This window comes from Cyphellophora europaea (genome assembly GCF_000365145.1).
Source record: "Cyphellophora europaea CBS 101466 unplaced genomic scaffold supercont1.1, whole genome shotgun sequence".
Classification (NCBI taxonomy): domain Eukaryota; kingdom Fungi; phylum Ascomycota; class Eurotiomycetes; order Chaetothyriales; family Cyphellophoraceae; genus Cyphellophora; species Cyphellophora europaea.
The window spans coordinates 273,951-297,718 of NW_008481797.1; the positions used below are offsets into that span (position 1 = coordinate 273,951).

The window sequence follows — 23,768 nt, forward strand, 5'->3', positions numbered from 1 at the left end:
AGCCTCGTTGACATAATCTGGCCGGCCTCGGTCTCTTTACGCAAGTTGATTGGCTTATAACAAAATGCTGGATTTGCAATCGGCCATGTTCGCGACTTCTCTCAAAGCTCGAAATATTTGTCAAGTCGCTCACACCAGAAGGTTCACTCTTATGCCTTCGTTTCGACCTTAATAAAGCCCGCGATCTCTCCCTCCCTTCCTCTCGATCCCTTCCAAACCGCCAAGCTGTTTTCCCCTCGCTTCTTCCGCACATTCAAACCCCTCCGCACCTCCCTCTCTTTCTCCGTTGCCGCAGGCTCTACTATACAGCAACGTTCCCTGTCGAAAAGCCCACCCAGTATGGCGCCGCCGCACACTCGGGTAGTCATTATTGGCTCTGGACCCGCCGCTCACACCGCCGCCATCTACCTCTCCCGCGCCGAACTAAAGCCCGTCCTATATGAGGGTATGCTGGCGGGAGGGACTGCTGCGGGCGGCCAGCTCACGACCACGACAGATGTTGAAAACTACCCTGGCTTTCCGCAAGGTATTGGCGGACCAGAGCTCATGGACAGCATGCGTGCACAGTCTGAGCGCTTCGGCACCGAAATCATCACCGAGACCATTTCCAAGCTAGACCTCAAGAGCCGGCCGTTCAAGCTATGGCGCGAATATGACGACAACGAAGGTGACGAGCCTGCGCACACGGCAGATGCCGTAATCGTTGCAACGGGTGCGAATGCAAGGAGATTAGGTTTGGCGGGGGAAGACAAGTACTGGCAAAATGGTATTTCAGCATGTGCCGTATGTGACGGAGCTGTGCCTATATTTCGAAACAAGCCTCTGGTCGTGATAGGAGGCGGAGACTCTGCTGCAGAGGAAGCTATGTTCTTGACAAAGTACGGGTCACACGTGACGGTACTGGTGCGCAAGGACAAGCTACGCGCCAGCAAGACAATGGCCAAGCGGTTATTGGCGCATCAGAAGGTGACGGTCAAGTTCAACACCGAGGCGACCGAAGTCACCGGCGAGGACAAGCCGCGTGGTCTGATGACCGGCCTAAAGCTCATTAACAACCAGACCAAGGAGGAGGAGACACTCGAAGCCAACGGGCTCTTCTATGCTGTTGGCCACGACCCAGCCACGAATCTGGTGCGAGAACAACTCGACTGCGACGAGGACGGCTACGTCCTCACAAAGCCTGGCACCAGTTATACATCCATTCCTGGCGTTTTTGCGGCAGGTGATGTTCAGGACAAGCGGTATCGGCAGGCAATCACCAGCGCGGGATCGGGCTGTATCGCAGCGCTAGAGGCAGAGAAATACCTCGCTGATCTGGAGGACGTCGAGAATCCGCTGGAAAATGAGAACGAGGCGAAGAAGGCCGAAAATGGCGATGAAAAGAAGGGCTTGGAGTATCGGAGCAATCCATTATTGTGAGCGCGATGCGCAAGAGACAGACGACAGCGTTAAAATAGAGTATGAGACCTCTCCAGATGTGCCTTGGACGCATCGCTACTTCAAAAATCAAGATATTGTGGCAAAGATTCTAATGTGTCCGGAAAACTGGCAAAATCACGGCGGAATATAGATGTAGCCGGACGCAGTACCCACAACTTGGTTGCCAGTCAACGTCAGACTCGGCCGCCCGGCTCGGATCCCTAGCTTGCTCAGCAGGAGTCTTGTGAGATCTTCAGGATACGCTCGCACTACCACAAAGTGTTCTAAGATGGTCAGTGGATGTGTGATGACCGTTGAGACTCTAGGACAGATCCAGCTCGCCTTAGACACAGCCCTGAGACCAAGGCATAGAGATCTCTGAAAGTCATCAAGTCGTTCATACATAGCAATGGGCAGCGCAATATCCTGCTCCTTGGCTGCTATTTCGCATTATTGATGTGCATTCCCATTCAACGCCGGACACCCCACGCTCAAAGTTGCACTCTTGAAGCAGCTCTTCCCAACGCATCAGCCCTGCATGGTCCCCCAGAAGTAGTCGGCGTAGAACCACTTCGAGAACTTGGGCTCCACGTTGACAACATGCACATCGCCCTTCCGCCGGTCTCCAACCACCGCCTTCCTGTACTCTCCATTCTCGCCCTCTTCCAACGTGATGCCCAGGCTGCGATACAACCACAGCCGCAACACCATGGGGTCATCCGCCTCTCTGGTCCTACGCGCCCGCTCATCGCCCTCCACGCCCTGCTCCTCCAAATCCGCCAGCTGGGCCTTGAGGCGCTCCAACTCGGCGCTCAAGCGCTCGTTGTCTGACTCCAAATCGTTGGCGTGTTTCGCGACGCGGAACTTCTTGGTGTCGAGCTCCATGATCTCGGCGGCGTGCACGGAACTGTCGTGCGTGTGCGTCAGCTCGCGGTGCTGGGTGCTGAGCGTGGCGTGCTGGCGTGCGAGGCGGCGCAGCGCGTCTTCCGCTGAGGAGATGCGCATGCGCCGCATTTCGGCCACGGTGGTGAGGGAGTCATTGACACGCGCGAGGGCCTGTCGGTCCGGCGCGATGTTGAAGTTGGTGATGCAGTGGGAGATTAGCTGGTGGTGTTGTTAGTGCGTGTTCGGCAAGAGTTGTTGGGCAGGGGAGGCCTACGTCGGCGTGCGACTTTTCGTCCTCGGACTGGTAAAGCATGTTGACGGTCTCAATATGTTCGAGAGGTAGGTAGGATGCGTGTTGCGACAGTGATATTCTCGGGGATTGTAGTTATCGCGAAGTGCAGTCTGGCTGCGCCCGCGGTGATGTTGTGGGAGCGGTTGCCAGTAGCAACCGCCACGGCGAGTTCCTCCGCGCCTCCACAACGTCATCTTGCGCCACTTTTGCTGCTGCCTGCGCCACACTTTCTTTCAACTCGTTCTCGCGTTGCACATGATAGTACTCGATACTCTGCAGATTCATTCCTCCTAGTGACACCCGGAGTCTGGCCTTAGGTACCAGCCGAGAAATCAAGACTCTTGTGCTCCACAAACACAACGACCATGAGTTCTACTCTACCCTGTACGTTCTCCCGTTGCAACATACTGCGACTGTGCTAACCCGCCTTAGATGCTGCTGATGCCGAGAGGTGCGCTTGACGAGATCCTTTAGAAGATGATGTGCCGTATACTGACCACTAGAAGTCCATTGAAGCCTGCCGAGCTGCAGGTACTCCGAGCGCAGTACGACAAAGAAGGCGACTACGTTGGTGTGCAAACAAAATTCAATTATGCTTGGGTGCGTCGAATCACTCTTTCGTGGGAGAGAATTGCTGACGAGACTAGGGTCTGATCAAATCACAAAAAAGAGAAGAGCAACAGCTTGGGGTGCAGCTCCTTTCAGACATCTTCAAGACGACCCCCGAACGGAGACGAGAATGCCTCTATTATCTCGCCTTGGGAAACTACAAGCTGGGCAACTACGCAGAAGCACGACGCTATAACGACCTGCTCATGGAGAAAGAGCCTGGAAACCTGCAAGCAGGTAGTCTGCGCCAACTGATCGACGATAAGGTGTCTAAGGAAGGGCTAATGGGCATGGCTATAGTGGGCGGTGCAGCTGTAGTGGCCGGCATCGTTGGTGGCATGCTCATGAGGGGAAGCCGCAAGAGATGAGAATCGAGTTCTAGGTCTAATAACCACAATACTGGTGCTGTCGAGAGCGGATTTTGGCCTGAGGCGTGCAAGCGGATTTTGATTTCAGGCACATGGTTGATTGCTCCGGCAGTGACACGGCTGTACAGTATATAGATGCGTCCACGACTCAACAGATCTGTTTCCTCTGTGATCACCATGTTCACCATGTCCAACCTCACCTAAGTCGAGTGACAGATTGAAGAAACATACAGAAGGCCGAAGACGGCTGTCACAAGGCTGAGGGGCCCCACAACTCGCGTGGCGACGTCATCGGATTCGCTGGCGACTCGGAGTTCATCACTTGGTGATTCGGCCGTTTCTTGAATCCAGGCGACTCTCGCAATTCACAGCCACCCTGGACTCCAATACCTAGCCTCTGCCTACGCTATTCCTACTTTACGCCACCTTGACATCCCTGGTCTCATTCAACACTCATGTACCTCTTAGACCCATACTAGTCGTCAAATTATCCCGAAGCTGCACCCCACTCTGGGACGTTCGTACAGTCAAGAGCGCAAACGCGGCCTATATCTTTGCCAGCCTAGGCTGCGCATCTGTCCTGCTACATTGTCCGACCTTCTGCATAAATCATGTCCGACGGTCTACGGCGGTTAGAAGGCGAGCGCGTGTTCTGCCACCAATGTAATAATGAATGGGACCGCTCAAGAGGAGGGTTGACCTGCCCTCGATGCAACGGCGACTTTACCGAGATCGTAAGTCCCATCTATTCCGGGCGCAATCACTTCACTGACAGCCCTCAGCTCTCCGGCCAGAATGGTGCGCCCGAAGAAGAAGACCTTTTCCCGGGGCAGCGAGCGGCCTCGCCGCCGCGTCATCGTTATCCTTTCGACTCCCCATCACCAGACCAAGGTCCATTAAGTGACCCGTTTCGAAGAAGCACGCCTTTCGATGACCATAATCCCTGGGCGGATGTACCTGATCCAGAAGAGGGCGACATCAGTACGTTTCAGTTTTCTACACCTGGCGGCGGTCGCGGCACTTTCTCCTTTACTTCAAGAACATACGCCTCAAGAGGGCAGCCCTTTGCCGCGCGAGCCATGACCGGTCCTCAGGTGTTTCCCTTTGGCCCAATGTCTGCTTTCGGGAGCATGGGGGGACCTGGCAACGGCGGCTTCAATAACGACCCAATGCGACGACAAGGGCCAATGGCTCAACCGGCGGATATGCAAGATCTCTTTTCAGTGATCATGCAATCGATGCAAGCTGCAAATCTGAACAACACTGGTCCGAACGGTGAGCGAGCCACTCGAGGTGGCTTCTTCCTGGGTGGCGGTACGGCCGGTAACCGTCCACCTGGCCCGTTTGAATTGCTTACGGCTATTCTCAATCCTGGCGGCGCTGGCAGGCATGGAGACATGGTATGGTCGCAAGAACATTTCGACCGCATTCTCGAACAACTTGCAGAGCAAGGCAATACTGCACCGCCACCAGCTTCGGAAGACGCCATCAAGAACTTGCCCAAGAAGAAGATGAACAAGGAGATGATGGGTGATGATGGACAGGCGGAATGTTCCATCTGCATGGATAACGTGGAAATGGACGCAGAAGTTACTACCCTCCCTTGCAACCACTGGTTCCACGAGGAATGCGTTGTTGCCTGGCTTAAGGAGCACGACACCTGCCCGCACTGCCGAAAACCGATCACGAATCCTGAGAACAATCAGAACCAACCATCAGGGTCACCAAGACTGTCCAGACGCTCCACGCATCTGAGTGATACTATGAATGGACCGGGAGGGGACGGGACTCGTGAAAACCCATGGAGTGTCCCAGCTTCACCAAGCAGCATACGAGACGCACGAAACCGATACTATGGCCGCAGGTCCGGCGATCGAGATCGAGAACCGAGCCGCCGGTCCAGCAGCCCTAGACGTCAATCGCAGCCGGAGCAGTACTATGGCGGTAGACACGAGAGCACCGAGTACTACACGCACCGTCCTGAACCCAGCCGGCATAGTAGTCGTCGACATAGCCGGCATGATCCACCGAGCAGTTCTGGGGGAGGAGTTACAGGATGGATTAGAAATCACCTTCCTGGCGGAGGTGGCAGTCGTTAGGTGCAACCAAGCGCCCGAAATCTAGACAGACGGCTGAGAACAACCAGCTTGGTCTTGTTGAGGACGTAATCGACATGCAGCAAAGTCGTCCTTCGCACCGCATATCATGCTACCCTTTCTAATACAGCAGACGGCAAGACGTTCCAGAGCACGGAGCGTCGGGTGATGATGACAAGACCACACATTCTTACTTAGAGCTACAAGCTGGGCCCGTTTAGGTCTGAGCGATCGGAGTAATGTACTCGTAAGTACTTCTTTCTCTGTACAAAGTACGCAACGCGGTGTCGGTGGCCACATGAGCCTAGCCCTGAAGCCCGAGGCCTGGAGGCTGAAGCCGAGCCATGGCCGAAAATAGTAATTGAGCCGGAGGTAGCCACGTGACGTCACGCACGCCTTGAGTCTCACGTGCGCGAGTTGATTGCCACTCTGCTTTCACATGCTTCGACTTCAAAGGTCCACGGACTCCGTTTTGGTTCTGCAACAGATCATCCCTCTTCCTCTCTCCCGGCTTCCCTTCACCTTCTACGGAATCAGCTGGCGTGTATAGGTCAGGTGTGCTCCATTTGCTCTTCTTGTATATACACTTATCCTTCTCTCTCTCTCTTGCTGGCCGCAGCTCAACAATGCTGGCAGCGTGTATTGTTATTTGTACCCGTCCGCATTCAGCCGCATTGTTACCATGATAGGTACCGAGGACACGCCCATTCCTCACATGCAACAACTACTGACCAGCTACTTGTACAGATCATGTGCTTGGTAGACCATCATCGCAGTTTCGAAAAGTTCAAGTCTTTGCCGTTGTTTCGTTTTGGAGTTTGTACTTGCTGAGGTACCGTCCCTCCACTTCCTCTTCGCAGCTCGGCAACTTTACTAACGTTTGCCACAGAGGCAACAATCATGGACCACCAGTGATCCGGAAATTGTCGCAACGTCTGTCCCGGTACTTCACGCCATGGCAGTCGTTAGTCATCACACTGCTGTGGCTATACGTATGCCGCAATTTTGCCAAAATTGTTGGCCTCGAATCGCCTGAGCCGCTGGCCAACCTGTACAACAGGGCATACTTTCGAGCAACATGGATCACCACTGCCCTCGATGCGGGCTTCTGGACCGCCATGCGTATTAGGAACAAGCCAATCCGTGACCTGGCGTCCATTATCTGCACCGTCTACTACCTAATCGCCGCCGAACAGGCTGACGAAAAGGTCCGCAAAGTGAGAGCCGTTCTTACCGTCGACCACCTCCGAGTCGCTTGGAACAAGCCTACCACGCCGTACCTAAGCTACTTTACCTCCCTCATCAGACCTAATTTCACCAAGTATAAACCTAGAAGAATCCGCATCCCTCGCCCGAAATCGTCGACGTACCGAGAACCCGTTGTTGCTTGGATGTACTTTGATGGACCACTGTCCGAGTTGGAAAAACAAGACAAACTCGTGCTCGATGTTCCCGGTGGTGGCTTCGTGGCCATGGATCCTCGAGTATCTGACGACAAGCTACTGGCATGGGCTGGCAAGACAGGCTTGCCAATTCTCAGTCTCGACTACCGCAAGGCCCCTGAGTACCCCTACCCGTACGCCTTGAACGAGTGCTTCGATGTCTACACGCAAATCGTCGCAACCAAGGGCAGGTGCATTGGCATGAAACCAGATTCGTGTCCTCGCATTGTCATTACGGGTGATTCGGCTGGTGGAAATCTTGCAACAGGCACCACACTGATGATCATCCAAGCGAACCTATCAGCAACATCGTCATCTCGTGGCTTCTTACCATCTCCTGCTGGACTGGTGCTCCTCTATCCCGCCCTCGATATGAACATTGGCTCATGGATGACTGATGACCAAATGGCCTTGATTAGAGCTCCCGGCACAGCCAAGAAACATTCCAACTTTGTCAAACGTAAATCCGAGGACATCGACAGACGATATACTCCTAGCACACCGCGACCCGCCGACGACGATCCGGACTTTGACTTTTTTGCAACACCCCGTCCTAAGCGTCAATCCACCGATGTCGAAGCTCAAAAGACCGCAGTGGCCGAGTCGAAGCCGCAGCCTCTGCGGACGCGTCTGGCAGTGTCATCCATCATCAGTTACTTTGGCGACCGCATCATAACACCCGAGATGATGCGTGCCATGATCATCCTTTATGTTGGACCGTACAATCGCCCGGATTTCACCACCGACCACTTGCTTTGCCCAGCCGTGGCACCAGAGCAGCTGCTCCAGAAGTTTCCCAAAACCTACTTTCTCACAGGCGAGCGAGACCCGCTGGTGGACGACACGGTCATCTTCGCGGGTCGTTTGAGACACGCAAAGCATGCGCTGTTCCGAGAACGACAGGAGATGGGACTGGAAAAGTCACAAGCGGAGTTCCACGAGCGGGATCACGTGGAAGTGGTGCTGGTACCGGGCATTTCACACGGCTTCATCCAGTTCGTCAGCGTGTTCCCCGAGGGCTGGAAGCATATATTTAGATGTGCGAGCTGGATCCAAGACATTTTTGCGAAGCCGCCGCACGCCTTGGAAGGCCCAATGTTGGAACGTCGAGCTCGGGAGGGGAGCCTCGGCACCATGGCGGACCCGAGCGTGCTTAGTCTCGCAACTACGGTCAACGGCAATGCAGAGCGCGGGCCGAAGAGACACAAGCGTACGCTGACAGGTGGGAGCACTGAAGATGAGGACGCGCCATTGGCGATGAGCAGCATCCGACCTACCGGAGCGAGTCCGTCAAAGGCGAATGGGCACGCCACAACCTCGAGAGGAGAAGACAGCGGCAGCAGAAGCCCGGAGCTTGGTAGGGGGCGGGGTGGTATGTCGAGGACCAAGAGCTTGATCAGTCTGGGAAGCGAAGAGGACCTGTTGAAACGGCGGATGAAGGGCTTGACAATGGGATTAGCGGGAGTTAGCGAGGGATGAGTTGTGTACGCATTATAGCATTTCTGGTGGTGGACAGATATCATAACCCTGACACATTGACCAATGCGAAATGTTCTTGCCGAGCCCGTTGCACCTAGGTGGCTCGGGAGACAAACCGAAGAAACGTTGCATTGATGGCATCGCCGGGGCCGTAGAGGCCGCAACCGAGAGCTTTACCCTCATCGCTTTCTTTATACTCTAGAAAGACCGGACAGATGAAGGTCGAGAGCTGAAGATTAGAGTGCCGTTTGGTACATGATACCTGTACTTGCATGTATCAGGCGTGCAGTCCTGGCGAGGCAATCTGCCGGGGATGACTGCCAGGGATATCTTATGTAACGCTGTCGAACGAATCAGCATCAGACCAAGCCTGGCTTTCATCCAGGCGATGCAGTCGGATTCTATCTCAGTACCGATAACCGGGCAGGTACACAGTACAGGTGTTTGTTACCACGAAAGGGGAGACTCTTGGGAGGCACTCGTATTCAGCCCTATCTCGAACTCTCGCCTCGTGTTGGCCTTGGGGTCAAGCGAGACGGGCGCCCAAAAAAGAAAGTTGATGGCGGCGGAGCCACATATTGGCCCCTGCCATTGGGCCGTAGACCATTCGGCCGCAGGCATGAGGCTTGGCATTCAGCCCCAAGTTCGACCACACTTGACCACACTTGACCCCTTAGCTTCCTTCTTCCACCTCGAAGGCGTGTCAGTTGTTGGCTGGTCCAATCTCGTGTGCCTCGTGTTTCGGCTTCCGCCCCATCGACCTGGTCCTGCCTGCTAAGCATAGTCTGCATTCATTTCTCGTTCTAGCTGCAATACGGTACTTGGCGGGCGCCCCAAAGCTGTTTCTCCCAGCTGAAGTCGTTACCGAGACATCACGAACAAACCTGTATACGGACGTAAGTATCCCATGAACTCGGTATACAGAGTACCAAGTACTCTACCAAGGATGACTTGCATCTCGAAACACAGCTCGCCATTCTGGATGGCATCAAAACGAGTCTCGGCAAGCATCACAGGTGACCGTCCACAGAATGAGATCCTACCTGATCCCGGCCAAAATAGCCCCAGCTAGTGCTGATTCGCTATTTCGAGTATCTTTGTCGCGATTCTGCACCCACTGGCTTGTCACTACCGTACGGTAACAAAGTGAGCCAAGTCTACTAGGCGCAGGATTCCGTTTACGAATTGACGGTCCAGCCAAATCCCAGGTGAAAGCTAATCTTGAAGCCTCTCTGCACCACAATCTTTTGCTTGCAGCACTCAGCCCTCCCCGTGTTCGACCACTGGTTCGTTTGCAATCGACAACTTTTCGAATTCTTCAATAGTCTGTCTGTCCTACCCACCGCGATCCATCTAGCCTTGTTCCAAACTCCGTCGTTTTTCGAAGTTGAGCCTGCAAGCTAAGCACACCGCGACCACAATGAAGGAAATATTAGCATTACTGCTCCTCAGGGCGACCTGGTTCGCCTATGCACAGGACATCATAACAACCTCATCAGCCACCTTCTCCAGTGTGACCGCGACAGGCGAAGCTGGTTCCTCTTCGACGACCGAGTCATCATCAACCACAGAAGCCCCAATAACTCACACAGTCGATGTCGGCCAGGTACGCCCTACAAGCAACCTTCGAAGCGCTGCGTGCTAACTGAATCAGGCGGGTCACACCTTCCAGCCCGATGTCGTTCTCGCCCATGTCGGCGACACTATCGAGTTCGCATTCTTCCCCACCAACCACAGTGTCATCCGCGCCGAGTATCTCATACCATGTGTACCCTACGAAATGACCGGACGGGGCAAGGTCGGCTTCAACTCTGACTTCTTCCCCGTGGACGCTGTCCTTGAAGAACCTCCTACCTATAGAATCCGTGTCAATGACACAAACCCTATTTTCTACTATTGTGGCGCCGAAGGCTCGTGTATCAATTGGCAGATGGTTGGCGTTATCAATCCCAATGCAAGCACCAGTCTGCAGAAGCACAAGGATGCGGCCAAGGACAGCTCCTTCATGCTACTGCCAGGCGAAAAGTGGCCCGATGAGTCTACAGACCCCATGGCCTCAGACAGCGCCTCCTCTGCCACTTCCACCTCGGGTTCCGCGGAATCCACCTCGTCCCCTGAATCAAGCAGCAGTGGTGGATCCTCTCTTTCGACCGGTGCCATTGCCGGCATCGCCGTTGGCGGTACCATCCTCGTCATTGGCGCGGCCGCACTCCTCTTCTTCTGCGGGCGCGCCTCGCGTCGACGGAACGCACAAAATGCCAACCAGCAGCAGCCGCTGATGCAGCAAGGCACGGGACCGCAGCCTTTTAACCCCGGGCCAAACCACAATGCCCACATGAGCTATGTCCAGCCCTACCCAGACATGAACAAGCACATGAGCGTGCAGAGTATGAGCATGCACAGTCCAGCCCTGCCAGGCTATGTCCCTGCACAGCAGCAACCAGGTGTTGCCTCGCCACTGTATGGTCCGAGCGACGCGCTGAACCCTGGTGGTGAGCAGCAGGGCCCCTATGGCGGCAGCCCGCAGCACAGCCCCCACATGCAACCGCAGATGATGCCCATCGCGGCGGGTATGGCCCCCAACGCGGCGTACCAGAACGCCATGTAAGTCATCGCCCTTTATAACCCGGTTTCCCCCAAGAGCTGCAGACTGACATACACGCTTCACTACAGGCAACAGCAGCAACCATCACCCTTTTCCTCCTCCCCCATCCCCGGAAATGCCTATGGAGCGCCCATGCCACCACATCCCTCCACCTCACCACCGCCACAGCAGCTAGGCCACTACGGCGGCAACAACTACCACGAGATGCCAGCCGCCCCTGTCTCGGACGCGCAGTACCAGTCACAGCTACAGCCCAGCCCACGCGGCGGCGGTGGCAGTGAGCTTGACGGCAGCGATACACCGACGTTGCACGGCAATCAGCAAAGCGGCGGCGCCCAGCCCGCAGGCGGAATCATGAACTTTATTAAGCAGAATACGGGTGGGAAGTAGATCGATTTCATGCTGCGATGGATGTTGGCGGCTGGGAGGGATAGTGGAGAAAAAGAGCCAAATTTGCTTGCTGCCAGGTCGACTTTACGAATCTCTTTGCCCAAAGTTCGGAGAAGCAAGCATAGGCGGGAGAAGGGATAAGCGAGCGTAGACGAGGGACCGATGATAGTGAGGCTCGGCGGGTCGCTGTTCGTCATTGCGACTGGTGGATCTGGAATGATTTAAGAGGGCCGAATGGCATTTCACCAGCTCGCGGATTCATGTTCAGAAAGACGGCAATGAGCAACGCGCAGCAGATCGGTTGGTGCCTGTCCGCCAGGGAGAGTGAGATATGGACATGTATTTTGGGGCGCCGAGTCATGTTGCACCGCACTGCATTGCATTGCATCTCACGCTTTACGGGAGGAACCTCAGCACACCAGGGACGGCGCGACGACGATGACGGCGGTGGCACAGCGCATCTGGGTAGCTGAACTTCGAGGAATGAGGTCGACAGCGTTGAGGCGATTGGCCGGGGCGTGGCGTGGTGTGCCTTGAGGCCTAGAAAGTACTCAGACCTACTTTACCTAACCTATCTGCCTTGCTTACATTTAACGACTATGCACCTCAAAGTTCAATGTACTTACTTGCCAGATTGAAACTCAATTGCGTTGCGATATGGCTGCCAATGTAGCTGACAAGCTGCCCCGCCCTGTCCTGCCCTGCCCTGCCCGGATGGGAAGTGTCGTAGAATTCTGCGAAATCTCAAACCGGCTATGCTATCAGAATATTCCAAGCTGTTGGCAGAAGGAGCGCCGTTGTACCCTTGCTTACTGTATATCAACATGCTGGCGCTCTTTAGTAGTACTGAAAGGACAATGGTTCAGTTCCGGGAGCTCCTTGAGTCCGAGGTATAAAGGATCGTGGAGTTGCATACAGTGCCGGGCAACGAAAGCTTGATTGAGGGAGTGGTCAAGGAGTGACGGCGAACGTTGCTGGATCACTAGACATGTGCTCTTGATCGAGATCGACCGCGGTTCGAGGTTCAGAGGGGTGTAAGCGAGATGGACGTGGTATTACACGAGAACATATATGGCATGACGTAATCACAATACTCGAATGGTCAGATCAGCAACCGCGGCTTCTTCAACACTCAAAGATCCATGACTGGCTCGATCTCATTTATATCAATTCATGCAATTCGTTGAGTTGGTATATCTCATTAAGAACCCGCCAGGCTAGTACTGAGACGACCTTGCGGCTGTTTCCCACCATGGCTTCACCACGCGAGATCTCGTGCACGAATCTGACAGGCAAGTTCAGCATGAACAAGTCGTTAGGCGACGACCTTGACGCCATGCTTGCATTGCAAGGTATTAGCTGGTTTCTACGCAAAATCATCGGTGCTACGACTCCTGCGGTCTGATATCTGCACCTCACGCTGTGACCCTCGCTGATAGCCCGTAGATCACAGTCAAGGAGTACAAGGACGACCAAGGCAAATGGCATATTGACATTTTATCAGTTGCATCAGGTTTGTCGTCTCAGCAAGAGAATCGCACTCTGGACTGGACAGAGCGCGACCACAAAGACCGCATCTTCGGCAACATGCGGGGCAAGTCGCGAATGTTCAAGACGGGTGACTTTCAGATGGAAGGACCCGGTGGCGAGGACGATGCTGCCTTTCTGCGTGCAGAGAGACTCAAGGACGGCTCGCCCTCCAAGTTCGTTGACGATGAGCACGTGCAGAGTTGGGTGGTCAACCAAGATGCTGGCTATGGTTGGACAGCAGAGCAGGTCTGGGGCTTCGAAGAAATAGATGGCAAGCGCTATCATACACGTCGTGTTGTGGCGAGAAAGGATGACAAGGTGGAGCGTCTGCGGTTGGTATACAACTACACCGGACCGGTTGATGGGAAGGCGGAAGCAGATGCGGACGAGGACGATGGCCTGGCTTACGGCGAGTCATGAGGGATGAACATTTCGCTGATGCGTATGGTACAAACTCGTGATCAGGGAGAGAGAGAAGATCAATGGCCAAGGTGGACTTCTTTGCAGGCTCGCAGGTTCTGACAACCACGTCGTCACTCACTGTTGCCGGCGAGGGCTTCTCTGAGCGCCCAGAGTAAGCCACGACTTGTTGCAGCCGGAACTCCGACTATGATCCGCTACGATATTTCACGAACAATCTACAGAGCCAAAGCTCTACTCGCTTTGAGCAGTCATAACTTTGATACGGTGCGTCATATACATATACACCTCTTATCTGCCGAGAGGGTGTGCCTTGCAGGTCTACTCCCGCCCGAAAGATTCCGCTCTTCTCCCCGCTCGGAGCAGCTAGTAGAACCCCGGCCAATGGGAAATCGATCCTTACCTCGGACTTGAGCTTCAACTCCACCGGGACCGAAGGTAGCCGGGCGATTGGTCTCCGCACCTTTACGCCGTTTACGCAGGGAGCATCATGGCAGCATTACTACAAGCCCGAGGTGCTCGCTTTTCCCAATTTATTGAGCTGCGCAGCTTCCGACAGCGTCTTCTATAATCACTGCGGTCTCGCTGCCATCTTCTGATTCTCCTCTCTTTTCCTTTACATTCCTGTCCACGGCCACCATGTCCCTCCCCCGAAACGCCCTTCGCAGCATCCCCGCACTGACAGCTCGTCGCACACTCACCACCCGCGTCCTCGCCTCTTCCCTCAGAATGTCGCCCACACAAAACATAGCAAAGAGGCGGCTACACGCTACCATCCAGCAGTTCCAGGCCGCTACAGCCGTCGCGCCCACGACCACGCAAGCTTCCCACGAGAAAATCGCTTCCCCGGCCGACACCACCAACTTCATTGACAACCAGTTTGAGGCCTCACAAACCTCGCAATGGATCGATCTCCACGATCCAGCCACCAACAACCTGGTCACCCGCGTACCACAGTCCACCGATGCCGAGCTCCGCGCCGCCGTCGAGTCTGCGCAGAAGGCGTTCCCCGCCTGGAAAGCTACTAGCATTATGCACCGTCAGCAGGTCATGTTCAAGCTTACAGCCCTCATCCGCGAGAACATGGACCGCCTCGCCAACTCCATCACAATCGAACAAGGCAAGACTTTTGCAGACGCCAAAGGCGACGTCCTGCGTGGCCTGCAGGTCTGCGAGACCGCCTGCGGGATCACAACCCAATTCACCGGCGAGGTCATCGAGGTGGCCAAAGATATGGAGACACGCAGCTACCGCGAGCCTCTCGGTGTCACTGCCGCTATCTGCCCTTTCAACTTCCCTGCCATGATCCCGCTATGGTCCATCCCCCTCGCCACCGTGACAGGCAATACCCTGATCCTTAAGCCGTCAGAGCGCGATCCCGGCGCCGCCATGATCCTCGCCGAGCTCTGCGTCAAGGCTGGCATCCCTCCTGGAGTAGTCAACATTGTGCACGGCAGTGCCAAGACGGTCGATTTCATCCTTGACGAGCCCGCCATCAAGGCCATCTCCTTTGTCGGCTCCAACAAGGCCGGCGAGTACATCTATACGCGTGGCAGCGCCAATGGCAAGCGCGTACAGGCCAACTTGGGCGCCAAGAACCATGCCGCCGTGCTGCCGGACTGCAACAAGAATCACGCTCTGAACGCCATTGCGGGCGCCGCCTTTGGCGCGGCCGGCCAGCGCTGCATGGCGCTATCCACGCTCGTGCTGGTGGGCAAGGAGACTCAGCAGTGGATGCCCGAGCTGGCAGAGCGCGCCAAAAACCTTACCATCAACGGCGGCTTCGAAGCCGATGCTGACTTGGGCCCGCTGATCTCGCCACAATCGAAGAAGCGTGTCGAGGATCTGATCGCGAGCGCGGAGCAGGAAGGCGCCACAATCTTACTAGACGGCAGAGGTCAGAAGCCCAGCGACCCTAAGTACAGCGAGGGCAACTGGGTCGGCCCCACCATCATCACGAACGTCAAGCCGCACATGAAGTGCTACACCGAGGAAATCTTCGGTCCTGTGCTTGTGTGCCTGAACGTTGAGACAACAGAGGAGGCCATTGAGCTCATTAACGCCAACGAGTACGGCAACGGTGCCTCAGTAAGTTCACTCCTACATTCTTTCCCCTATTCCGGCCCTTAGCCAACAAATCCCCCCCCGGTTTTCCCCCCTAACAGCCATCCCGGTAACTAACACCACCCCCTCTCTTTAGGTCTTCACGCGCTCCGGCCCCACCGCTTCCCTCTTCCAACACACCCTCGAAGCCGGCCAAATCGGCATCAACGCACCCATCCCCGTGCCCCTCCCCATGTTCAGTTTCACGGGCAACAAGAAATCCGTCGCCGGCACCGGCATGGCCAACTTCTACGGCAAGGACGGCATCCGCTTCTACACCCAGTGGAAGACCGTGACCAGCCTGTGGCGCGCCGAGGACGCGCTCGCGACGCAGAAGGAGACGAGCATGCCTACGCAGTCGTAAAACAACGGACGGTAGTACGACAAAGTAAGCATGTGTGGTGAACATGTGGGGGAATTTGTTTCAGCGACAGACAGAACGAAATTGTACATGCCAGAGGGAAAAAAAGCAACGGGTAGGTACCAACCCTGGTAGCCATGTAAGAAGGGCGGAGTATCCAGGCATGATAAGCATGGTGTGATATTGATTTCAAAGTCTTTTCTTCGAATCTGAAATACGTCTCTCGTTGCAGAGCACCTTCCTATACTAAGAAGGACCCCGCCCATAATGGTGTACAGGGAAATGGCTAGGCTTCGCGGCTCTCGAGATGACTGCCGGACGCCATGCGTTATGCTGCCTTTGTAAATCAATCAACTTTCAAAAAGGTCGGCAACGCAACTCCAGCGTCGCCATGTTTCTCGCGTCACCCTTTCACCTAAGTGCTTTTATTGACTCACTGCCCTTGGCGTTCTCACATCTCCATCTCCGTGCACACCTTACGATTCTCCATCATCTTCGTGAGGTAGTCACTGCCGACCCATTTGCCGTCAGGCTGCTGAACGCAATGCGAAGCAAAAGACCACTACTCCTTGCTACTGCGTGTGGTCCGCTTCTGGACCTCGTCCTTAGCCTTGTCAGCACCAGTGGCGACGGCCTCGGCCGCCTTGTCCTTGGCGTCAACGGCACCCTCCTTGGCCTTTTGGGCAGTTCGCTTGATGTCCTCCTTGGACGGGGCGGCCGAGCCACCGAGACCAACAAGTGCAGCGAGAGAGGCAATGACGAGAACAACAGCACCACCAAGAACGCCGGCGACTTCGGGCATGAGCTTGACAGCCTCAATAGGATCTTTCTGGGCGAGCGTGACGAAGAGATCAAACTTCTCCTTGACATAAGTGACAGGGTCCTCCTGGAAGGTCAGACCACTGGGAGTCTTGGGAATGTCTGAGGGCTTAGGCTTGGTCTTCGACTCCTCCTCTTCCTCAATCGGGCGCTTGATGGCCCAAGTCTGCTCGCGGAGGGCCTTGGCATCCTCCTCAGAGTGGCCAATGTAGATGTTGTCGAAAAGAATGTCCGACTGCATGGTCCAGATCTCGAAACCGATAGCTCCCATGGGTTCGAGGTTCGCAGGAGTATTGTCCTCGAAGAAATCGGGGTTGGGAATCATACGCGCAGACCACGGACCGGTATAGGCTGGGTTGTCGATGTACGGCGCGGTCCACTTGCCCTTGTAGGCAGGGTTCTTCTTCATGGGGGGTTCCCAAGGACCACAACCAGAAGCTTCTTCGCACTTGGGGTTTTGGACCTGAGGAGGAATCCAGTCGCCATCTTCCTCATCATCCCAGTCCTCAGGCTTCTCGGCTTCAGGGTCAGGAATAGTGTTTGGCTCGTCATCCAGCCAGTCGGCAGGCTTCTCGGCCTCCTCATCAACGATCTCAAAAGGAGCATCCTCATCCCAGTCCTCGGGCTTGGTGGCTTCGGGGTCAGGGATACGAGCCTCATCAACCCAATCCTCAGGCTTGGTATCCTTCGGATCGCTGATCTCGGCGGGAGGGTTGATGGCGGGGGTGAAGTCTTCGAGGAGCGAGCCGTTCTTGGACGACTTATCATCAATGAGCATCTCAAAGGTGTTATCCGGGCGAACGATGAGAGTGTAGAGAGTAGACAGCTTGGAGATCTTGGCCGAAGGCGCACTCTTGAAGTGCTTCTCCTCGTATTCACCGGTCTTGGGGTTCTTGTGGTTCAGAATAAAGTGAACCTAGAATACTCAGTAAATGGTCCGTGTATGCTTATGTATTTGGCTTACCTTGTTGGTGGCTCCGCACTTGTCGGGACCAAACATGATCACATAGGGAGAGGTGTTGGCGAACTCCTCCTGGTGAAGTTTCTTGTTGTCACGGAGCAGCTTCATATAAGCACCGCCGCACTCAAGGCCTTTCTGAAGCTTGACCTCGTATTGGACAACGAGAGTCTTGCCCTTGTTGTCGATCTTCGATGGGAACTTGGCCGAGATGGCATGGTGGGCGGCGGGGTTCTTCAGCACTAGACCCTTATCGCCAACGATGCCGGGAAACACAGTAGGCTCCTCGACTGACCACTCGCCGACATAGGCCCAGTCCTCATCGCTCTTCGAGTCCTCCTTCTTAGCATGGGAAACTTTCCACCTCGTGTCCCAGTCATCGGTGAACTGTTCTAGGAAGGGAGCCTTCAGGGAGGTAGGCTACCGATGTCAGCAGATGTCAGATAAATGTCAGGTAGACGTACAGTGAAGAGGGGCTTCTCGACAGCACTGGATGAGGCTTCGGGGACCTCGACAGGCTCTTGAGCATCTTCGGCTAGAACATTACCAGCAAGGAGCGCAGTCGCGCAGAGCGCAGCTGTGGAGAACCGCATTGCGAGTGGTCGACAACGCAAGGATGGGTGAAAGGAGAGGAAGTGTGTCGATGGGAGAGATCGAAGGACAAAGGACGGTTGTGGGGGATTTATTTCCAGACCACGGCCGAAGGTCGAAGAAAGGTGTCCTCTTCAATCGTGTTCCCCAGCAGTGGAGTAGCGACTGCCACACCTGCTGCACCTGCCAGTTTCTTCTTGGCACGCTAGGTCATTGCCGGACTTAAAACGCGATTGACGCCATCTCTGAGTGAATGCCGAAAAGTTGTTGATTCGTGTGAAACAGCTGTAACAAGCATTCAACATGGGTCTCACTGAGGAGGTGCGGCCAGGTGACGAACTGGTCATCTCAGCTGACCCAAATCATCCGGCAAACCTCATCCCTCGGTTATGCAAGCAGTTCTACACACTAGGTAAATCCCCTCAAAACCCCCACCTCCGATGAGCTATTGCTCAGAAGCGCAGGGTGGGTGACGGGGACTGGCGGAGGTACCAGCATCAAGCAGGGTGAACATGTTTTCATCGCCCCGTCAGGTGTACAGAAGGAGCTAATGGAGCCCGAAAATATCTTCGTGCTGTCTTGGCCGACGCCGAAGTACCCTCCTGAGGCGCGCACTTATATTCGCAAACCTTTGGAGTTGAAGCCTTCGGCGTGCACTCCTCTGTTCTTGTCGGCCTTCGAGCAAGGAGCCGGCTGCTGCATACACACGCATTCGCAGTGGGCGGTACTGGTAACTCTGTTGGTGGAACAGAAGTTTGGCCAGAACGCTTGCTTCGAGATTAGCACAATCGAACAGATCAAGGGCATCCCAGCTGGAAAGGGAAAGGGTATGCTAGGATATCATGACACTCTACGGATACCAATCATCGAAAACACTCCCTTTGAGGAAGACCTGACGGGTAGCCTCGAGAGGGCGATGCAGCAGCATCCGGACACGTACGCCGTCCTTGTGAGGAGGCATGGCATGTAAGTCAAAATCACCCGAGTCCAAACTTGTATGATTGACAGAGACAGCTACGCTTGGGGCGACAATTGGGTCAAGGCGAAGACACAGTGCGAGAGTCTGGACTATATCTTCCAACTCGCAGTGGAGATGCACAAGCTAGGGCTGCCTTGGCTGCCATGAGCGATGTGCTTAGTCCTGATCCTTCTGGCAACCGGCTTCGCATACCCTAAGGCTTTCTGACACTTCAACAGGGACAGTCTGCCCCAGTAATAATGCATAAGGTACAGTTCCTGGCGGTCCGTAGTCCATTCTAGAGAGTGCCAGTTGGAAGCGCACAAAATAGCCAATGTCCACTCCCAAAGAGTTCCCAGATACCCAATGACTGGTCATGACTTTTGTACAGAACCTTCTACCGCGCTTTTATGTATATTCGGTCGTTCCCATCGTCACACACCGGCCTTTTGTCCAACACCCTCCATCAATAACTCCGACCGATCTCATACGCCCCCCCTTCAGCCCTGCTACTCGTACTTCCATCCCTATCCTCGCCCGTTAGGGGACCCTGATCCTCATACTCAACCTTATAATCAATCGTATGCATGATTACCCCGTCCGTCAGGCCCTTCACGCTATCACTTGTATCCCCGCTCGGACTCTGTTGGCCTCGCCTCCCACTGACCCGTGTGTCAAGCCTGCTCTTGCTCCCACCACCATGATGGTGTCTGTCATCCCTCTCCCGATCTCGACTCCTCCCCGCACTCGAAATCTCCACCCTCGAGTTCGTGCTCAATCCCAGCCGCGAGGCAAGCTTGCTACCCAAGCCGCTGCCGGCCGCATAGGTATTGTTGCCTGAGTGGGACTTGCCGGCAGAGTGCTCGAGCTCGAAGGCGTCGTTGATCTCGGCCTTGGAGAGCCCTGCGGCCCAGTCGGCCAGGAAACGCTTGATGGACGGGATGCACGCGGTGATGATGCTGAGGTTGAGGGCTACGGTCGTCCAGATTGAGGGGGTCACGGCTGCGAATGGCCGGTCGCGGAGGGGGGCGTTGTAGTAATCGGAGAGGGAGAGGATGGAGATGAGGGTGATGATCGGTGTACTATTTTGGGAGACATTAGCGGAGTCTGTTGGAGTCGAATGTGGTTGTTCTCGATGATGTGGGTCGAAGGAAGGGATCTGCATGGGAGGGTGGTTTGGGCTATAGGGCCGGACTTACACAATCCGCAGGCTGAAGAGCATCATAACCATCCATCTCTTTCCAGGGGTCGTTTGGACTGACTGCATCATAACAATGGGCAGCACGATGATGGCGATGTCGGTAGCGATGTCGCAGACGCGAATTCCGATCTGCATTGCGTACTGATCTATGCAGGTGTCGTTGTCGCTTGGACCAAGAGCCCATCGAGTCGGACTGCACTGCAGACCGAGCGTTATCGCGCTGGCAACACCCCAAAGCACAGACAGGGCAACTACACAGTAGCAAGCCCTCATCAAGAATCTCAGGGGTTTAATGGCGATGACCAGGAGTGTGACGGCCGTTTTGGCGGACGCTAGCGACAAGACGAGAAGAATGTTGGCGGCATAATAGTCCTGGAGAGAGATGTGAGTATCCATCTTTGGTGATCGATAGTGGCACTACCTTGCTCAACGCGTCCAGCCCCGAATCATCGAGTTGGTCTGAAACACGACCCAGTCCATGCTGCACGGCTTGACACACACAGATGGTATACGCAATACCAAAAATCTATTACTGGTCAGCATCAGAGGGAGTACGGGGTGGCGAGAAACTCACAATTGAAGCCAACATCGATATGTCGTTCCAAGCCAGCTTTCTGGTCGTAGCGTACATGGTATACACCTTGACAGATACAGTCAATGATGTGATGATGATCAACGTTGTTGCAGTGACCAAAGCAATCGGCCCGCGGTTGGTGGCAGTAAGCTGCTGGAAGGGATCCTGCAGTGGCTCGTAGATGCCCTTGGGCTCATCGCCACTGGCTATTGCTTCTTCAGACATGTCGTCGATCCTCTGTCGGATGAAGAGATCTATCGAGCAGTAACTATATGCTGTCTATACGAAAGGTGGATGGAGAATGAGGTCTGTGGGCCCAGCGGTCACTTAAGCTCGCTCGTCGCAGCTAAGGACGCCCTCGCGACGAGTCTCAGGAACAGAGCGCTGTCACCCTATGTTGATGAGGTCCGAGACAGGATCCCATGCAAAGCGATCTCTGCCAGCCGGACAAGACGTGCGCTTAGCCGGTACCCTGGGAGCACGAGGGTCTAATGCAGCCAAATTCAGCCACCTGGAGCAGTACTTGTGGATTCCGCTTGATTATGCAGCATGGACATCAAGACTCTGTCCTGGATTAAGTTTCCGGCACAGGAGGTTTATGTGTACTGGCCACGGCTTCTTTGGTGAATGTGATTGACACTGTCACCGGCTGAGCTCGATCAATTGCCACAGACTGGCCCCGACGATCTCTCCGGTCACCAGTCAATGAAGGGACGCAATTTGTTTCGCGCAACCAGATCTCAGACGTTTGATGGGTGCTGCTAAGTCTGCTGCCCGCCGCGAAAGACCCTTGCGCAAAAAAAGCGACGCAGGAACCGTAGGGGATGTATCTGCCGTTGTAACGCTAAAGATTAGCACGGGACGGGGCTCTGCAGATCCAGGTTCATGCTGTGGCGCACAATGGACCTGAAAAGATGAGCCAAGAACGACCCGGATCAGCCCAATATACTGGCAGGGGGTAGCGTGATCAAATTTGTCGATACTGGCTATAGACCAACGAGAAGCCTAGCCCAAGACACGCCCTTCACGATTGTCCATTGTCTATTGTCCTCTGCTCGAGGTAGCCTTCAAGACATATGCATTCACCACCACCTGGAACACCTGGTGATCGAGCGACAGAGAAGATCGAACACTGCAGATTGTGCCCTCAAGGGTGTCAGTCGGCACTTGGCTAGACTCGCGCCAGCAGCACAAGAGATGTTGCTTGTCAGCGCCTCACAGTCCAAGGCCGCAGTAGCTCGGAAGACGGAACGATGGAGCGGAAGTTAGGTAGGGGTCTTGTTCCCAAAAGGTTTGAGCTAAGGTAGCGAGATCACGCATGGGGGAAAGCAATGGCCAAGCGAGTTATTTCGACTCACTGGGGAAGTCTTATACCGAGACGGTTCTAGCGTACGAGTTGCGGCTTCATCGGAGCGAGCATCGCTTCGATATATGAGCCCTTCTGTTGCAATTGAAGGACAAGTTGTATCCTAGGCAGCATACAGGTGGTACCACCGATCCGGGGGCCACGCAAGTACACGCCCCGGCAAACGATGAGCCACATTGTCTGAATCCGTTCAACGAAGAGTATGCGGCGCGGAGGCTAACTCGACCGTCAGGGTTCAAATTTCAGCTACCCTTCTGTTCGGACACGGAACAATTGATTGGTAGGTGGGCAAGATGACAGTTCTTGTGCAACCTGTCAGTCGCTATCAAGGTTACAGCCTCTCGGCTTGGCGCAGGCGATCCTGTCGAGGGTTCGGTTGCCAATCAGAAACTACTGCTGAGACATCGTCCAGTCGCTGTTCGACGATAGTAGTTCTGTGCTGGCGGCCAAGGCTGATCAGATAAGCCTCCATCTTGTCCTTGGTGGTTGACACTGTGCTCTCAATTTGGCTCTCACACAGCAAGCCTGAGAGTATCTGACAGCGGCAGGAATTGAGTCAGGAAGCCGATTCTGGCCCCCACAAGCCGCCCACCATCCGTTGTCTCTTCATACTTTCACTGCCAAGGCATTGGTTTGACGCTAAAGCTGGGATCGGCGCCGGGGATGCCTTCCCCTGGGCTTCCTCTCCAACGGGATCTTCCGTGCCATTTGCTAGCGGCCCGCCCCTTGACAAAAGTACCTTAGCGTGGCACGGGTTCATGCCTACCAGATCCTGCGAAAGGGACAAGCCAACCTTGCAGGTGCAGGTTGCAGGCTGCAGCAGGCACTTAGCGCCCTGCACCCGGGACATCGCTCGTGCAGCTTGTTCTGCGGTAAATATGTACATGCTACCTGTGTTCGAAGAATAGCGGCGAAAAGAGTTCTTGCCCGCTAGGTTTTGCCGTCTTAGCCAGCGACTACCTCTATGTACGGACCGTAATTCCTCCCAGCTCAACCACAAGAGACATAAATTCTTCCGCAGAGTACAGCCCTGGGAGTCTAGAAGCGTAGCCTTCCGAGTTGCCTTCGATAAAAGAGAACGGCCAGTAAAAGCTATACAGCAATACTACTATAGACCCACCAGTTTATCCCTCATGCTCCGTACATCATACGACTCGAAGTGCAATTAGATGTTCCATGTACTCCGTACCGCAGTCTGAACTCTGCCGATCCACGTTCTGCCGTAGCTTTACCCACGAGCTCGTCTCAACAGCCGAGAGTAAGGTGCCACTTCTCTTGCAATTACTGCTTTACGAAACGATC

General features: G+C 54.8%; 11 protein-coding genes across 11 annotated transcripts; 8 read left to right on the forward strand and 3 right to left on the reverse strand.

The window, feature by feature from the left end:
* Positions 1-339: 339 nt before the first annotated feature.
* On the forward strand, positions 340-1,419 carry HMPREF1541_00068 (thioredoxin reductase; the record flags this gene model as incomplete). Its single annotated transcript, XM_008712377.1, has 1 exon — positions 340-1,419. The coding sequence occupies one exon, from the start codon at positions 340-342 to the stop codon at positions 1,417-1,419; it is 1,080 nt and encodes a 359-aa protein (XP_008710599.1).
* Positions 1,420-1,947: 528 nt separating this feature from the next.
* Positions 1,948-2,617, reverse strand: HMPREF1541_00069 (uncharacterized protein; the record flags this gene model as incomplete). Its single annotated transcript, XM_008712378.1, has 2 exons — positions 1,948-2,523; positions 2,579-2,617. The coding sequence occupies 2 exons, from the start codon at positions 2,615-2,617 to the stop codon at positions 1,948-1,950; spliced, it is 615 nt and encodes a 204-aa protein (XP_008710600.1).
* A 456-nt stretch (positions 2,618-3,073) lies between these two features.
* On the forward strand, positions 3,074-3,573 carry HMPREF1541_00070 (mitochondria fission 1 protein; the record flags this gene model as incomplete). The annotated part of the gene is made up of 2 exons (XM_008712379.1): positions 3,074-3,196; positions 3,244-3,573. The coding sequence occupies 2 exons, from the start codon at positions 3,074-3,076 to the stop codon at positions 3,571-3,573; spliced, it is 453 nt and encodes a 150-aa protein (XP_008710601.1).
* A 611-nt stretch (positions 3,574-4,184) lies between these two features.
* HMPREF1541_00071 (uncharacterized protein) lies at positions 4,185-5,672 on the forward strand (the record flags this gene model as incomplete). Its single annotated transcript, XM_008712380.1, has 1 exon — positions 4,185-5,672. The coding sequence occupies one exon, from the start codon at positions 4,185-4,187 to the stop codon at positions 5,670-5,672; it is 1,488 nt and encodes a 495-aa protein (XP_008710602.1).
* A 1,115-nt stretch (positions 5,673-6,787) lies between these two features.
* On the forward strand, positions 6,788-8,590 carry HMPREF1541_00072 (uncharacterized protein; the record flags this gene model as incomplete). The annotated part of the gene is made up of 1 exon (XM_008712381.1): positions 6,788-8,590. The coding sequence occupies one exon, from the start codon at positions 6,788-6,790 to the stop codon at positions 8,588-8,590; it is 1,803 nt and encodes a 600-aa protein (XP_008710603.1).
* Positions 8,591-10,010: 1,420 nt separating this feature from the next.
* Positions 10,011-11,585, forward strand: HMPREF1541_00073 (uncharacterized protein; the record flags this gene model as incomplete). Its single annotated transcript, XM_008712382.1, has 3 exons — positions 10,011-10,196; positions 10,245-11,194; positions 11,264-11,585. 3 exons carry the CDS (start codon positions 10,011-10,013, stop codon positions 11,583-11,585), a joined length of 1,458 nt encoding a protein of 485 aa, XP_008710604.1.
* Positions 11,586-12,837: 1,252 nt separating this feature from the next.
* Positions 12,838-13,535, forward strand: HMPREF1541_00074 (uncharacterized protein; the record flags this gene model as incomplete). The annotated part of the gene is made up of 2 exons (XM_008712383.1): positions 12,838-12,984; positions 13,032-13,535. The coding sequence occupies 2 exons, from the start codon at positions 12,838-12,840 to the stop codon at positions 13,533-13,535; spliced, it is 651 nt and encodes a 216-aa protein (XP_008710605.1).
* Positions 13,536-14,174: 639 nt separating this feature from the next.
* Positions 14,175-16,002, forward strand: HMPREF1541_00075 (methylmalonate-semialdehyde dehydrogenase (acylating); the record flags this gene model as incomplete). Its single annotated transcript, XM_008712384.1, has 2 exons — positions 14,175-15,623; positions 15,736-16,002. 2 exons carry the CDS (start codon positions 14,175-14,177, stop codon positions 16,000-16,002), a joined length of 1,716 nt encoding a protein of 571 aa, XP_008710606.1.
* A 559-nt stretch (positions 16,003-16,561) lies between these two features.
* On the reverse strand, positions 16,562-18,369 carry HMPREF1541_00076 (uncharacterized protein; the record flags this gene model as incomplete). Its single annotated transcript, XM_008712385.1, has 3 exons — positions 16,562-17,734; positions 17,783-18,196; positions 18,241-18,369. The coding sequence occupies 3 exons, from the start codon at positions 18,367-18,369 to the stop codon at positions 16,562-16,564; spliced, it is 1,716 nt and encodes a 571-aa protein (XP_008710607.1).
* A 301-nt stretch (positions 18,370-18,670) lies between these two features.
* On the forward strand, positions 18,671-19,493 carry HMPREF1541_00077 (methylthioribulose-1-phosphate dehydratase; the record flags this gene model as incomplete). Its single annotated transcript, XM_008712386.1, has 3 exons — positions 18,671-18,779; positions 18,832-19,333; positions 19,382-19,493. The coding sequence occupies 3 exons, from the start codon at positions 18,671-18,673 to the stop codon at positions 19,491-19,493; spliced, it is 723 nt and encodes a 240-aa protein (XP_008710608.1).
* Positions 19,494-19,791: 298 nt separating this feature from the next.
* On the reverse strand, positions 19,792-21,325 carry HMPREF1541_00078 (uncharacterized protein; the record flags this gene model as incomplete). The annotated part of the gene is made up of 4 exons (XM_008712387.1): positions 19,792-20,407; positions 20,525-20,898; positions 20,948-21,052; positions 21,101-21,325. 4 exons carry the CDS (start codon positions 21,323-21,325, stop codon positions 19,792-19,794), a joined length of 1,320 nt encoding a protein of 439 aa, XP_008710609.1.
* Positions 21,326-23,768: the final 2,443 nt, after the last annotated feature.